At 36.0% G+C, this 15,417-nt stretch overlaps 1 protein-coding gene across 1 annotated transcript in view; it reads right to left on the bottom strand.

Annotated features, from left to right (window-relative positions):
- Positions 1–15,417, bottom strand: part of COL19A1 (collagen type XIX alpha 1 chain) — a 349,065-nt gene that overhangs the window by 319,231 nt on the left and 14,417 nt on the right. Inside the window, exons 3-4 of the mRNA XM_086707174.1 lie at positions 2,675–2,749; positions 1,520–1,619 (exon numbers count right to left, since the gene is read on the bottom strand). Coding sequence (XP_086563300.1) covers positions 1,520–1,619; positions 2,675–2,749 — 175 coding nt within the window. The remainder of the gene's footprint in view (positions 1–1,519; positions 1,620–2,674; positions 2,750–15,417) is intronic.

Below are 15,417 nucleotides of genomic sequence, written 5' to 3'. Positions count from 1 at the left end.
ACTGCTGTTCTCTGAGTGTTTAATGCCTGTATGTGAAGCCACCTAAAAGTCACCCATAACAGTACAGTCATATCTTCTGAAGTGCCCTGCCTGACGATCACCCATTATATCCCCCAATATCAGATCACTCTTTTCCTTAGCACTCTTATTTCTTACCAATTAATGAGCAGTTTAATTTTAAGGAACCATATCATTAAATTAAAATCATCTTAAGAATCACAAAATAGAAGGTTTTAACTTTTCTCAAGGAAAAAGTTAGCTAGGGACCTAGTTTAGACAGAGAATCTGAAGATAGGCTACAAGATAATTAATGCTATCTCCCTTTGAGAATCCAAATGCTAAGATTCTCAACAACCTTTTCTGGTAATTTAAATGTTAGGCTACTCATCAAGAAGTGAAAATATCTATATATGTTTTCACACAAAAACATCTGTGTTGTATATTAAACCAGAGTTTTAATGCTTATTTCACTGCAGTGCATTCATAAACTGGAATGTTCATCTTGGACTCAAAGACTAAATATCATGATCATATATGCTATATCTGCCTTACTGACGACTCAAGCTTTTTGAATTACTATGTGTCCATCCTCCAACTGTATGCAGACCATATGGGGAACTTTTATTGCCCTGTATAGTTGCTGAACAACTGTCAGTATTTAAATGGTACATAATACCTTTTTTTTTTTTTTTTTAATCTCAGGTTTATCAGTAGAAAAAGAATAATAAAGATAAGAAAGAAGGGGCGCCTGGGTGGCGCAGTCGGTTGAGCGTCCGACTTCAGCCAGGTCACGATCTTGCGGTCCCTGAGTTCGAGCCCCGCGTCAGGCTCTGGGCTGATGGCTCAGAGCCTGGAGCCTGTTTCCGATTCTGTGTCTCCCTCTCTCTCTGCCCCTCCCCCGTTCATGCTCTGTCTCTCTCTGTCCGAAAAATAAATAAACGTTGAAAAAAAAAATTAAAAAAAAAAAAAAAAAGAAAGAAAAAGTTTGGGAAATCAATTCTGAAATGAAATGTGTATCAAGACCATCTTATAATGATGTTATCATCTTATGTTATTATGTACTCTACACCTTATATAAAAGGAATACCTAAAGGCTAGGTTCTTTTGTTTTAATTTATCATGAAGCATAGTAAACGTAGAAAATGGTTACAATAAATATCAGCCTCTTGTCTTGAAATCTACACTGCGTCTTCTGTTTTAAGGTTCACATTTTAAAATTTAACTTTGGTTATATCTACTTTAAACATAAATAATACTTCTTCAAAATGGTTTTAATTACTATTCTGCAAAGACTATGCCTATATCTGTATGGGTGAATGGCATTTATACCATAGGATAGGATCAGATTCCAAAGATTATTAAAAACAACAAATATACAAACAGCCCACTTACCACAGCATTCAAGTAAGTATGACACCATTGAGAAGATATTTTTTTTATTTTTTAAACAAATTATTTGAAATTTTCTTAGAAAATAGTTCATGTAATATTATTAAAATGTAAAGAAAAATTTACTTACATGGTATCTCTAAAAAGAAATGCACTTCCCAATTTGAAACAGGTTTTATCACCTTCACAAAATGCACGTCTCAGAGAAAAGCTCTCTCCTAGGTCAAAACCTATAAAATGTAACAAATGATTTAATCCAGCAGTTTTGTTAAAATTAGGAAACTCACAGAGATATTGATTTTTAAATAGGATTTTTTGTCGTCCTTATCTATAGACTGATTTATTTCAAATAACACCCTGTTGTTTGGGCTCAGCAAAATTTCTTGATTTCATTTTTCTCCTTGTAGGCTACAGAAGTATAAAATATGTTGCAAAAGACTCAAATGTTAATTTTCTTTGACTTAGGAATTATCTTAAGAAAATAATCATAGTAGCTCATTGTAGCAGCTCTGATGTCTAAGACAGGAAATTAGTTAACTAAAAAATATTACAGAGGCGTCTGGGTGGCTCAGTCGGTTAAGTGTCCAACTTCGGCTCAGGTCATGATCTCACAGTTCGTGAGTTCGAGCCCCGCGTCGGGCTCTGTGCTGACAGCTCAGAGCCAGGAGCCTGCTTCACATTCTGTGTCTCCCTCTCTCTCTGCCCCTTCCCTGCTCATGCTCTGTCTCTCTCTGTTTCAAAAATAAATAAACATTAAAAAAAATATTACAGCAATTTAGTTGAAATTTAAGCAGTCCTGTTTTAAAAAAAAAAATCACGCCTTAGAAGAATATATACTGATGTGGGTAAATGCTTTGATTTCAAATTCAAAATATGTATCATGATTATGTATGTGTGTGAGAGAGAGGGAGAGAGGGAGTGAGGGAGAGAGAGGAAAGGAAGACAGAGCAAGGAAGATAGGAATGTTATACCAAAATAGGAATCATGGCTGTATTTGGGTAGTGAGATCTTTTATTACTAAATTTTCTTTTCTTTTTTCAAAATTTCTACAATGGATACAACTTCTATGATTTTAAATAACTTTTTTTCTCCAAGAAGTTGAGTTGTTGTTAGTTAATATAGTACTCTGCTCTTTTTTTCTACATCATTTATCTTCCTTCTTTTTATTTTCTTATACTGATGTTACCAGCCTAAATTATAATGTCAAAGAATCACTTGTGATAAACTCCACATGTGCTGATAATTTTATACAAAATGCCTCTTTGCAAAGGATTATAAAGCTCACCTGAAACTTCAAGTTTATCTCTGTTGTCCTGTGGAAACTGATGTCCCTCTGTTCTCAGTACAGGACACTGTTTTTCTATTAAAAAAAAAAATTGAAGATTTGCACTGCATTTGTCATCAATTTTTTTCAATAACTTTGAATCAGACAATACAACTAGAAACTTAAGATAAAATGAAAATAATAAGCAATTTTGTTAAATGTCTATAGATTGGGGATACGAATATTACCCCCCTCAGAGTATCTGTGAGTTTGTGAGGGTTACATGTGGCTGGTGCAGAGTGAATGCTTGTGTTAGCTATCATTACTACTACTGCTATATTACTCTAATTTTCTAATTGTTGCTATACACTTTTGACATTAGGAAATCAGCTTTGACATCATTAAAATTTCATATGCAAAATATATTCTAATATTAAAACAAATGAACTGCTACTATATTTGAACACAAATTTGATTCAACTTTTCTTGTCAGGTGATAGTACACTTTAGAGAAGGGGACTAGTATGGACTGAATGTGTCCCCCCAAAATGCATATGTTGAAGCTTTGATCCCCAATGAGGTATTATTTAGAGGTGAAGCCTTTGGGAGGTAATTAGGTTTGGACGAGGTCATACAAGTAGAGCTCTCATGATGGAGCTGGCGTCCTTAGGGGATGGAGAAACAATATCTCCTCCTTTCTCTGCACCATATAAGGACACCAGGAAGGGGGCCCTCACCAGCATCTGGCCATGTTGGAACCCTGACCTGAAGTTTCCCAGCCTCCAGAACTGTGTGAAATTAATGTCTATTCTTTAAGCCACCCAACCTAGGACATTCCTAGAACAGCTTGAATTGACTAAAGCAGCAACACAGATGGAAATTATCACAATAAAATTACAAAGCAAAGACATCTGCCATACAAAAGTGGCCTATACTTTTAAAAATTAGATAAAATCATTGAGAAAGTACTAATTATGTGCTAAGGCACCTAATGAAACTTAAAAAAATAAAAGGTAAAATTAGTCTCTACAGTGAATGCATACATTCAATACTACCACAACACCTTAATAAAGTAATATATATGCATGCATTAGCTTTTTGTTGTCTGGGATATGCTTAAATCTAATTCAGGCTAGATTCTATGAAGGTTATCGTCAATTGTGAGAAAAATGCAGCAAATTTTTAGAATATGCCAAGGTAACTATATAACTGGACAGATATTCTAAAAATAATTAATTAATTATTATGGCATCACACAATCACATTCTTAATTCTCCAAGTCTAAAATCCTGGTTGAGTTTATTGACCTAAAAGTGTTTTTTTTTAAGATACAATTTATTGTCAAATTGGCTTCCATACAACACCCAGTGAGGGAGATAAACTGCTTAAAACTAAATTGCTTTCTTGCTCTCTGGAAAGTGGAAAGTACTGAATCTCAGTTCAACTGCTCAGCTCCTCAGCCCTTCATTTAACAAATGTATCATGAACTTCAGGGGTGGTGACAGAGCATCATCTAAATATATTTAACTAAAAGAATGAATCAGGGGCGCCTGGGTGGCGCAGTCGGTTGAGCGTCCGACTTCAGCCAGGTCACGATCTCGCAGTCCGTGAGTTCGAGCCCCGCGTCAGGCTCTGGGCTGATGGCTCAGAGCCTGGAGCCTGTTTCCGATTCTGTGTCTCCCTCTCTCTCTCTGCCCCTCCCCCGTTCATGCTCTGTCTCTCTCTGTCCCAAAAATAAATAAATGTTGAAAAAAAAAAAAAAAAAAAGAATGAATCAGATTCTAAATAGTGCTGTCACTTAATCAGATTTAAGGGGCGCCTGGGTGGTTCAGTTGGTTAAGCGCCGACTTCGGCTCAGGTCATGACCTCGCGGTCTGTGAGTTCAAGCCCTGCGTCGGGCTCTGTGCTGACAGCTCAGAGCCTGGAGCCTGTTTCAGATTCTGTGTCTCCCTCTCTCTGACCCTCCCCCGTTCATGCTCTGTCTCTCTCTGTCTCAAAAATAAACAAATGTTAAAAAAAAAAAAAATTAAAAGCTGCAATACAAACACGTGAAATTGTAGTACTGAATAATCTCAGAGATTACTTAGCTACTTTGGAAATTCCTATTTCAGAAATATTAACATGATTGCAGATCTGAATAGATAGTAAAATTGGATATTTTGTAAACTTTGCCAAATTTTTTAATCTGAATTCATAGTCATTTTTATAAAAACCAAGCATCTCCTCAAGATCTCTGTACTGAAAACTAGAGAACAGTGCTGAGGGAGATTTAAGGCCTAAATAACTGAAAGGTTAAACCAACTATTTACACTGGAAGACTCAATATTGCCAAGATGTCAATTGTCAGTTTTATCTCTAGAATCAGTATAATACCAAAGGGTTGTGTGGGTGAGCGTATGTGTGTGTGTGCAAGAAACTGACAAGCTGATTCTTGAATTTATATGGAACTGCAAGAAAACTAGAATAGTTAAGACAAAATTGAAGAACAAGCCAGACAATTACACTATCAGATACCAGGAATTTCTATAATGTGGTATTGGGACACATATAAAGAGATCAAGGGAACAGAGTAGAGTCCAAAACAGACCTGAGAACATGTATGTGGTCTTCTTATTTACCACAAAGGTGCCACTGTAATTCAGTGGGAAAAGGATTGTTTTTCCAATAAATGTTTCTGGATCAACTGGATCTCCATATAGAAAAACACTAAACCTTGATCCTTACCTCACACCATGCAGAGAAATTAATTACAGATGATATTAGACCTAAATGTGAAATGTAAAACAATAAAGGGCTACAGAAAGACATAAGATCTTCACAAACTTGGAGTAGTAAAGATTTCTTAAGGGGACACCGAAAGCACCAATTACAAAAGATTGATAAATTGGAATTCATTAAAGTTAAAATATTTATCAAAGGACATTAAAAGAGTGAAAAGGAGCCACAGACTATTGCAATATGTCTATCCAATAACATATCATAACCAGAATAAACAAGAACTCTCATAAATCAAGAAAAAAAGACTAAAAACTCTGTTTCGAAAACTCACAAAAAATCTAAACACTCCACAAAAGTGAAGATCCACGTTCCCAACCTACATGTGAAAATGTGCTCAACATCATTCATAATCTAGGAAATGCAAAGTAGGACCACGATCAGATCCCACTAAATGGCTAAAAATTAAAGAACTGACAGCACCAAGTCTTGATGAGAATGTGGAGCAAAAGAACTCCCCCACATGGTTTGTGAGAGTGGAAATCAATGCAACCACTTCAGAAAACTGACAGTGTTCACTAAAGCTAAATACACATGAACTCTATGACTTGGAAATTCAATGGCCCAAGAAAAATGAGCATAAAAAAATGAGTGTAAATATCCCTTTTAGAAGAGAATATTCATTTGTAGCATTACTCATAATAAGATAAAAATGGAAACCCAAATGGTCACTGACAAGGGAATAAATGAATAAATTGGGGTATATGCAATGAAAAATTGTATACAATAAAAAAGAATAAACTTCTGACACATGCAACAACTTGAATGCATCTCACAGATACATTATTAAGTAAAAAGAATACCATTCCCAAAAGAATACAGACTGTAGAATCTCATCTATATGAAGTTCAAAAGACTGTACAACTAACTAATCTACGTCAGAGTACTGGTTACCTTGGTGGGATATTACCTGAAAGAAGATAGAGGAAAGCCTTCTGGGGTTCTGGAAACTTTCTATAATTTGGTCTGAGGGGCAGTTACACATTTGTCTAAATGTGTATGTAAAAATTGACACAGATGTCTAAATGTGTATGTAAAAAATTCACTGCACTATGCATCTAAGATTGACGCTTTGTATGTGTAGTACCTCATCAACATGAGGAAAACAGCATGTCTGTAAGAAACTAAGCTAAAAATGATTCCTGCAAAACAAAACTGAAATTCTAATCAAATTTTTATAATGAATTTGAATGACTATATGACTGTAATAAATGAGATTAACTTTAAACTCTCCACAACATATGTAGGGAAAGCCCAACAGATGATTGACAAAACAAATCTCATGACAGCAGAAAGGGAGTTTCTACTATGATACTTTCATCTTAAGGGGTCTGTTGGCCTACCATCAACTTGGAAACAATACATGTCTGTCTTAAATTCTTCCAAAGACTTAATGAACATATGATGATGTCAAAGTAATAAACCTGTCACTTTGAAATGAATGGAATTCAACATTTCCAGCAATATTCATGAAAGTAAGTCTCCACTAAAATCTTTAGTTTATGAAAATCAAATGTAGCTTCATATATTTAGAGCATGTGCGTTATTGTGAAAACCTGAACAAAATAAAGGAAAACTAAATGTTAATTATTTGGGGGTAAGATTCAAGGTGCCATCATCTGAATGCATGAGTCTTAGGGATCCGTTGCATACAAATGGCAAAGCAGATGTGGCTCTCACAAGTTGGCTGTATTATTTTCTATAAATATTGACATATATATTTTAAAATAAAGTAAAGCACACTTTTTGAGTGAATGTGCATATACCTTAAAGAACAACTGATAAGGGGCGCCTGGGTGGCACAGTCGGTTAAGCGTCTGACTTCAGCCAGGTCACAATCTCGCGCTCCGTGAGTTCGAGCCCCGCGTCGGGCTCTGGGCTGATGGCTCAGAGCCTGGAGCCTGTTTCCGATTCTGTGTCTCCCTCTCTCTCTGCCCCTCCCCCGTTCATGCTTTGTCTCTCTCTGTCCCCAAAATAAATAAACGTTGAAAAAAAAAAAATTAAAAAAAAGAAAAAAAAGAACAACTGATAAGATCCAAATGTCATCCCAACAGGTAGACAGAGAAGAATCATTGCAGCAGTGTCACTGCAAAGGCTCTCTGGAATGTTCCAAAAGTAATTACTACTAAAATTTCACCATGAAATATGCACTACTTGGGGACCCTTAATCAACAGACCTTTTGAAGAACAAATGCAAAGGTTTTTGACAAATTCATTCTAAGATATTGTTAGTGATTATCAGACCCACCTTCCTCCTGAACTGGCTTGAAGGACCTGGGCAGCTCACCGGATCGGAAGGATATTCAAAGGAGGGCGTCTAGGTCTGATATGGGTAGATTATCTAGATTTTACCTTGATTATGTACCAAAAAAATACATACTTTTAAAAAAATATTTTACTCTCCTATCTCTCTAAAAATTAGAATCCTGAGGACCTAAGAACAAATTATTCATGAAAAGTTAGACAACTTTGCCTCAGATCACCTAGTGACTCAATGGCGAAGTTGAAATAAAACCCATTTCCTATAAGAAATAGGTTCTTTCCTAAGAAGTCAGACAACTTTTTCTCTGTATTGAACACTGCTTTTTAAACCACATTCTAAACAAAGTAAGAGTATCTATGACACTCCATTCTTTAGTAGAAATGCATTTTGTTCAGGCTCTCAGTTTCAAGGGTGCTTTAAAAAAAAATCCCTTGTTCCCTTAATCTCTAAATCCTTATACTGTGTTCCTACCTGCTGGCTGAGCCTTCCATTATATTGCTAAGTATTCTCTTTGAGATTAGTTCACCTGTTTTTTGAAACCTATATTTCCTATCATTGTTCTGGTATTTATTTTCTATACCCATTCACACAAAAATCTTTAGTTTAATATAGTATTCGCTGAAGACATGTTGAGTTCCGCTTTCTCAATTTTTTTTTTACTATTCACTGAAGGCATGTTGAATTACTTCTTTATCCTCTCAAACAACTAAGAAGCCTAGCTGGTTAAAACCCATTCTTTTAATTTTTCTTTTTTTTTCGGCTGATTTAATACCTAAAAGATTTGTGTGTGTTGCTGATGTTCATACTGCAAACAGACTAGTCACTCTCCATGGCCACAAAGGCCTCCGGCCTTTGGGAAAAGCCAGGAGGCAAGGTTATTACTTACGCACTACGAAGACAAAAAGAACAGTCAACATTGGAGGCATGATGAAAAATAAATATAAATGCATTCTCTTACACTTCTTACAATGTGTTAAAGATTCTTAATATTAAGCTATTTATATACTGCCTTACTGATGGCAAAGAAAGAAAATATATAATTTGTCTAGTGGAAATATAAGTTATATTTTAACTTTGCTAAAGTGCACGTTTCCACACATTTGTATTTAAATAACAATGTATTTAAGGTATAATATGACATCACAATATTCACCTGTCAATTATAGAAGTCTTTAGGGAAGACATGTTACTCAAAGATATACTTTTATAAGCCTACCTGTTCACATTTCTGGGAAGAGTCCTCTAGGGCAAGGGTCAACCATCTCCCAAGAAGTCTCACAGGGCAGTATTTATTGCTTTGGTGAATTTACTAGATCCCAAGGTCTAGCCTTTGATCTCGCAAAGTTAGAAATCAGATTTTAGGGGGCACCTGGGTGGCTCAGTCGGTTAAATGTCCGACTTCGGCCCAGGTCATGATCTCATGGTTCGAGGATTTTAACTCCACGTCAGGGTCTGTGCTGGCAGCTCAGAGCCTGGAGCCTGCTTCGGATTCCTTGACTCCCTCCCTCTCTGCCCCTCCCCTGCTCACACTGTGTCTCTCTTTGCAATGAATAAATGTTAAAAAAAAAAAAAAAGAAATCAGATTTTGGTAACATACAGAGCACAGATCCATTTCTCAGTAGTAAATGTGCCTTCACCTCCTCCTCCTCATTCACCTGATTACAGTCTCCTAGTCTTTCTTGTTATTTCTGCCACCTGCCAAGCATGCCCCTTCCTTGGGACCTTGGTATATGCTTCTTTCCAAGTGTTCACATCCCTCAGTCTCTCACAACTTTCATGTCTCTGCTTAAATGTCCCTTCACGAGGGCAGCCTTCCCTGCCCACCCTATACATAATAAACAACCTCTCCTCCCTTCATATCATGTAAGATTGCCAAATACAGAAGGAAACCAAAACAGGATGCTCATTAAATTTGAATGTCAGATAAATAACAAAGATATTTTTAGTATAAGTATATTCCATGCAATGTTTGGGACATACTTACACTTAAAAAATTCATTATTTATCTAAACTTCAGATTTAAAACAGTGTCCTATATTTTGTCCGGCAACCCTGCTCACATGCTAATACTCAGTGAGGCCAGGTATGATGGTAGCATGGATTAAAGAGGTGACAGTGGAAGATGAAAAAAGGGGAAGTAATTGAGATGCAAGAATCAACATAACGTGATAAAGGACTGAATGTAGGGAGGAAGGAGAATTGGTTTACTTAGCTGTCTGGGTAAAAATTTAGTTTCTGTAAATGAGTCCCGCTTGAGGAAGAAAAGATTTGTCAATGAATAAATTAATCTGTGGTGGAAGAGAGAAGGAGTTAGAAAGCTTAAATTGGGGGCGCCTGGGTGGCTCAGTCAGTTAAGCATCCAACTCTTGATTTTGGCTCAGCTCGTGATCTTGAGGTTCGTGAGTTCAAACTCTGTGCTCTCAGCATGGAGCCTGGTTGGGATTCTCATTCTCTCTCTCTCTCTCTCTCTCTCTCTCTCTCTCTCTCTCTCTCCCCCTCCCCCACTTCCCCACTCCACACACACACACTCTCTCTCTCTCTCTCAAAATAAATAAATGAACTTAAAAGAAAGAAATGTTAAGTTGGAAGTGCCATTAAGAAATTCAAATTGTTAAGTTATTGATAGAAATACAGGCATGGAACTCAAAACAGAGGTCTAGTGTGTGAAGTAAATTTGGGAGTACTAGAATATAAATCACATTTAAAGCCATGAAGATGGAAGAGATTACACACAGAATGAGTTGAGAAGAAAAGATGGGAAAGGACTACCTCCTGAGAAATCTCAACATTTCTCTCCCTCATCCATTTTTCTTGCTTTATTTTTCCTATTTTTTCATATCTTCAGAAGTACACATTCAATACATTATGGAGCTATTATTACCTGTAAAATCACAATTAAAATCTGTCTAGCTGCATAGATGTTCTATTTATCACTCTTCTTTTCTAACATGCATTAAAGAAAATTGTTTTCTTTACTTTTAGTAACAAAACCTATAACACAGCATTTGCCTCAAGATTAGAGTCGGGAACGTGAAAAGTAGCAATTTACCCAAGAGACAGAATTGGTTTCTTTTCTTTTCATAAATAGAGCAAAGAAGAACCTTTAGGTGTTTCACGCTTTTTCTAAAAAAAGACTAAAACAGACTTCCCGTTGGACTGCAGGGGAAGCAGTCCTTTTTATTTTATTGTTACGGGTTGCCCGCAGACCCCTGTACATTTCCTACTTTGACAATATCTTTGAAAAGGATTACAGAGTGTCCCAGGTTTGGAGAAAAACACTGGTTAATAAATAATAGGTAAAGATCGTTGGACCAGAATATAACAAAAATAATATGGAAAAGTGACCAAACATGAAAACAAAAAAAGTGAGAACACAGCTATTTTAACAGAAAAGTCACAAAAGATCACAAAATCCTTATAGCATCTTGTGGGTTTGTCGTCGTTGTTGTTGTTGCTTTTAAAACAAAACTGTTCCTCCAAAGAATACCTGGTTAGGACCTATAATATTTATTTATAATTGTGAAACTTTCCTCCACTTTAAAAATTTAGGAGTTACACAGTATATTTGTCAGTTACATGGCACCACATTGAACATGAGGAATTCTTAAAAACACAAAACCCTCCATACGATAGCACACTTTCCACTCTTGAGTTTAAGAGTGCAGTCTGTTTCAATTAATAAAAGCCAAATTTCAGAATATCAGTTTTTCCTTATAATTGATAGTAAACTAGCTTTAAAAGGTGTATGTGTATGGTCTAGGGCCTAAGTTTATAATCAATTCCATCTAGACACTTAACATGATGTTTTACCATAAGTAAAAGAAATGGCATTCTATCATCTCTCCTTTTATCAAGTCTGGTTTATTTTTTGTTTCGTTTTGTTTTGGGGGGATGTTTTTTTGCTGCATTTCCTTACTCTGTTCTTCTGTTTTTATTATTTTTGATGATAACTCAGTACTTGGCCTTAGACCAGATTTAGGAAAGTAGAAGAAAAAGAGGGACCTTTAATTACATAAACATAATACATAAACTTCTATCACAGTGGAAAGTTTTAAGAAAATTTAATGCAAATTTTAAGATCTACACAATGTATGTTTTTAATACAATTCTCTTCTCTTTAATATGATCCTCTTTTGACAACTGAGCTGAAACTGCCACATTCAAATTATTTATCTACAATATGAAAGTATATAAATATGCCTTAACTCATAATCTCAATGTAATAGTAAAACTGATAAAAGAATAAGAAATAACTGAATTCTTAATGGCTTCAAGATTTTAAAATTCAAGTTGTATTGCATCTTTCCATATTACTCTTGAATTCCATCCCAACTGGAACAATATTCCAAGCATCATTAAATATACTATAGAGTTAAAATAAAGCAATTAAAAGACTCAATTTATCCTTCGTATATTTAGGTTTAACAGTAGACTGTTGACAACTTCACAGACTCCAAAGTTGAAACCCTAGCCTCTCCCTCAGATTTGTTATATTTTATTTTTAGATGTAATCACTTCCCTCCGGTAAATGGTTAGTGACCACACACACAGGTCTGCACATGAGGAAACTAAAAAGGGAACCTTGCACTGTGAATCAGAGACACAAGACACAAGAGCCCCCTGTCAGGCCATGCCCAGCGTGTCATATTCTTCAATAATCCTTATGACAGTGCTGTGCAAACATTTTCAGTTAATGCAAATGATACCTGAAGTTAAGCAATTGCCATGGCATGTTCAGTATGTGTTGCTTCAGGAGCACCTTCTACCAAACAGCCTGATAAAAATCAACTCTTAATTTTTGTCTGTATTACTTTCTCTCAGTGCTTCATATTATGTGAATCTTGTTAAGAGTTCAGATTAATTCTGAATTCACACTCCTTAGGAAAATCTTTCAGAAAGATAAATTTGGTAAAGTTAATTGGACCAGAATATATGCATTTTAGTAGTCCTACATACAATAAATAGAACCTGGTTAAAGAATTCCAATACCATGGGGCACTTGGATGGCTCAGTCGGTTAAGTGTCCGACTTCGGCTCAGGTCATGATCTTGTGGTTCGTGGGTTCGAGCCCTGCATTGGGCTTTGTGCTGGTGGCTCAGAGTCTGGAGCCTGCTTCGGTTTGTGTCTCCCTCTCTCTTTGCCCCAACTCCCGCTCGTGCTCTGTCTCTGTCTCTCCCTCTCTCTCAAAAATAAATAAACGTTAAAAAAATTAAAAAGAAAATAATTGCGATACCAAAGCTGCAAAAGCAAAACATTCAGGAAAATTCCAAAATGGGGAAGTTTCAGTAGTGTAAAATGATTAAGTTCTAATGTTGCTGCACAACATTGTGCCTATAGTTAACAATACTGAATTATATATACACTTAGATATTTCTTAAGAGGGTAGATGCCATGTTGTGTTCCTACCACGGTTTTTTAACTTAAAAAAGTTACTAAAGGCAAAAATAACAAAAAATAAATAAAATAAAATAAAATAAAATAAAATAAAATAAAATAAAATAAAATAAAATAAAATAAAGAAAACCTGGTAGGTAAGATGCAAGATAACCAGCTAAGAAAGAAAAAAAAAAAAGACAAAAATGTCAGCTAATACTCCCAAAGGTGAGTATTTCTACAAGTGTTTTCCTTAGACATATCATATTAGATTCACGTGGGGAGTCTGTTAAAGAAATTAATTGCTGAATCCCACCCAGCCTGTCTTGCATAATGGCAATCTCAGAGTGGGATTTAGGAATCAATACCCCAGATGATTCTTGGTCAAACTAAAACTGGAAATTGATTTATTGTAGATCCTTCAAATCATTATTATTGTTAAAAGCATTGATTATGCACTAGCATGTCCCTAAAACTGTGTCCATCTCAACCAAAGATTCATTTTCCTTTCTAACCAAAGAAGTCTTATCCTCTCCTTTTAAGTTGCAAATTGCATTACCTACTAATGCTTCTTAAAAGGAGGGAACAAACAAAATAACTAAAATTAACAACTCAGGCAACAGCAGATGTTGGCGAAGGTGCAGAGAAAGAGGAATCCTTTTGCACTGCTGGTGGGAATGAAAACTGGTGCAGCCACTCTGAAAAACAGTATGGAGCTTCCTCAAAAAATTAAAAATAGAACTACCCTACGACCCAGCAATTGCACTACTAGGCATTTATCCACGGGATACAGGTGTGCTGTTTCGAAGGGACACATGCACCCCCATGTTTATAGCAGCACTATCAACAATAGCCAAAGTATAGCTAGAGCCCAAATGTCCATCGATGGATGAATGGATAAAGAAGATGTGATATACATATACAATGGAGTATTACTCAGCAATCAAAAGGAAGGAAATCTTGCCATTTGCAACTACATGGATGGAACCGGAAGGTATTATGCTAAGTGAAATTAGTGAGTCAGAGAAAGACAAAAATCATATGACTTCACTCATATGAGGACTTTAAGAGACAAAACAGATGGACATAAGGGAAGGGAAACAAAAATAATGTAAAAACAGGGAGGGGGACAAAACAAAAGAGACTCATAAATATGGAGAACAAACTGAGGGTTGTTGGAGGGGTTGTGGTAGGGGGATGCGCTAAATGGGTAAGGGCCATTAAGGAATCTACTGAAATCATTGCTTCATTATATACTAACTAATTTGGATATACATTTTAAAAAATAAAAAATAAAGCTAAATAAAAAAAGAAGAAGATGTGGTACATAGATATAATGGAATATTACTTGTCAATCAAAAAGAATGAAATCTTGCCATTACCAATAACATGGATAGAACTAGAGTGTACTATGTTAAGCAAAATTAGTCACAGAAAGACAAATTTCAGATGACTTCACTCATATGTGGAATTTAAGATACAAAACAAATGAACATAAGGGAGGGAAGCAAAAATAATCTAAAAATAGGCAGAGGGACAAAACATAAGAGACTCTTAAATACAGAGAACAAACTGAGGGTTGCTGGAGGGATCTTGAGTGAGGGGATGGGCTAAATGGGCAAGGGGCATTGAGCAGGGCACTTGTTGGGATGAGCACTGGGTGTTATATGTAGGTGATGAGTCACTGGATTCTACTCCTGAAATCATTATTGAATTATATGCTAACTAACTTGTATATAAATTTAAAAAAAAAAGGAGAGGACATAAAGAAATTAAGAGTCAAAACATCATCAGAGTGAACGCCCCTTGCCCTATGGACTTTCTTTTGCCATGAGTCACTTCTGATTTATTTCTCACTGAGGAAGGAAAGTGTTTTCCCCCAAAAAAGCATGACAGCCTCAGGATATCATTGATACAGCGGCAGAATATTCAAACTTTCATGTGGATTATTAGGAAATGCACCTCCTGACGAATTAATATAAAAATCACAAAGACTGGGACGCCTGGGTGGCTCCGTCAGTTAAGCGTCCCACTTCAGCTCAGGTAATGATCTCGCAGTCTGTGAGTTTGAGCCCCGCATCAGGCTCTGTGCTGACAGCTCAGAGCCTGGAGTCTGCTCCCAATTCTGTGTCTTCCTCTCTCTCTGTCCCTCCCCTGCTCAGTCACTCTCTCTCTCTCTCTCTCTCTCTCAAAAATAAATTTAAAAAGTTTTTAAAAAATCACAAAGACTTACATAACACTAAAAGATTAAGATTTGTTATATCTTAGACTGTTTTTATGTGTGCTTCAAACTCAGAAGTCTCTACTAGAGCGTGTTTATACCCCTTAGCAATACTTCTTAAAGATATAGTCA

Source organism: Puma concolor, chromosome B2, assembly GCF_028749965.1.
Source record: "Puma concolor isolate L17-30 chromosome B2, mPumCon1.1.hap2, whole genome shotgun sequence".
NCBI lineage: Eukaryota > Metazoa > Chordata > Mammalia > Carnivora > Felidae > Puma > Puma concolor.
The sequence above is the reverse complement of the archived record's forward strand: the minus strand, read 5'-3'. Positions and strand labels throughout refer to the sequence as shown.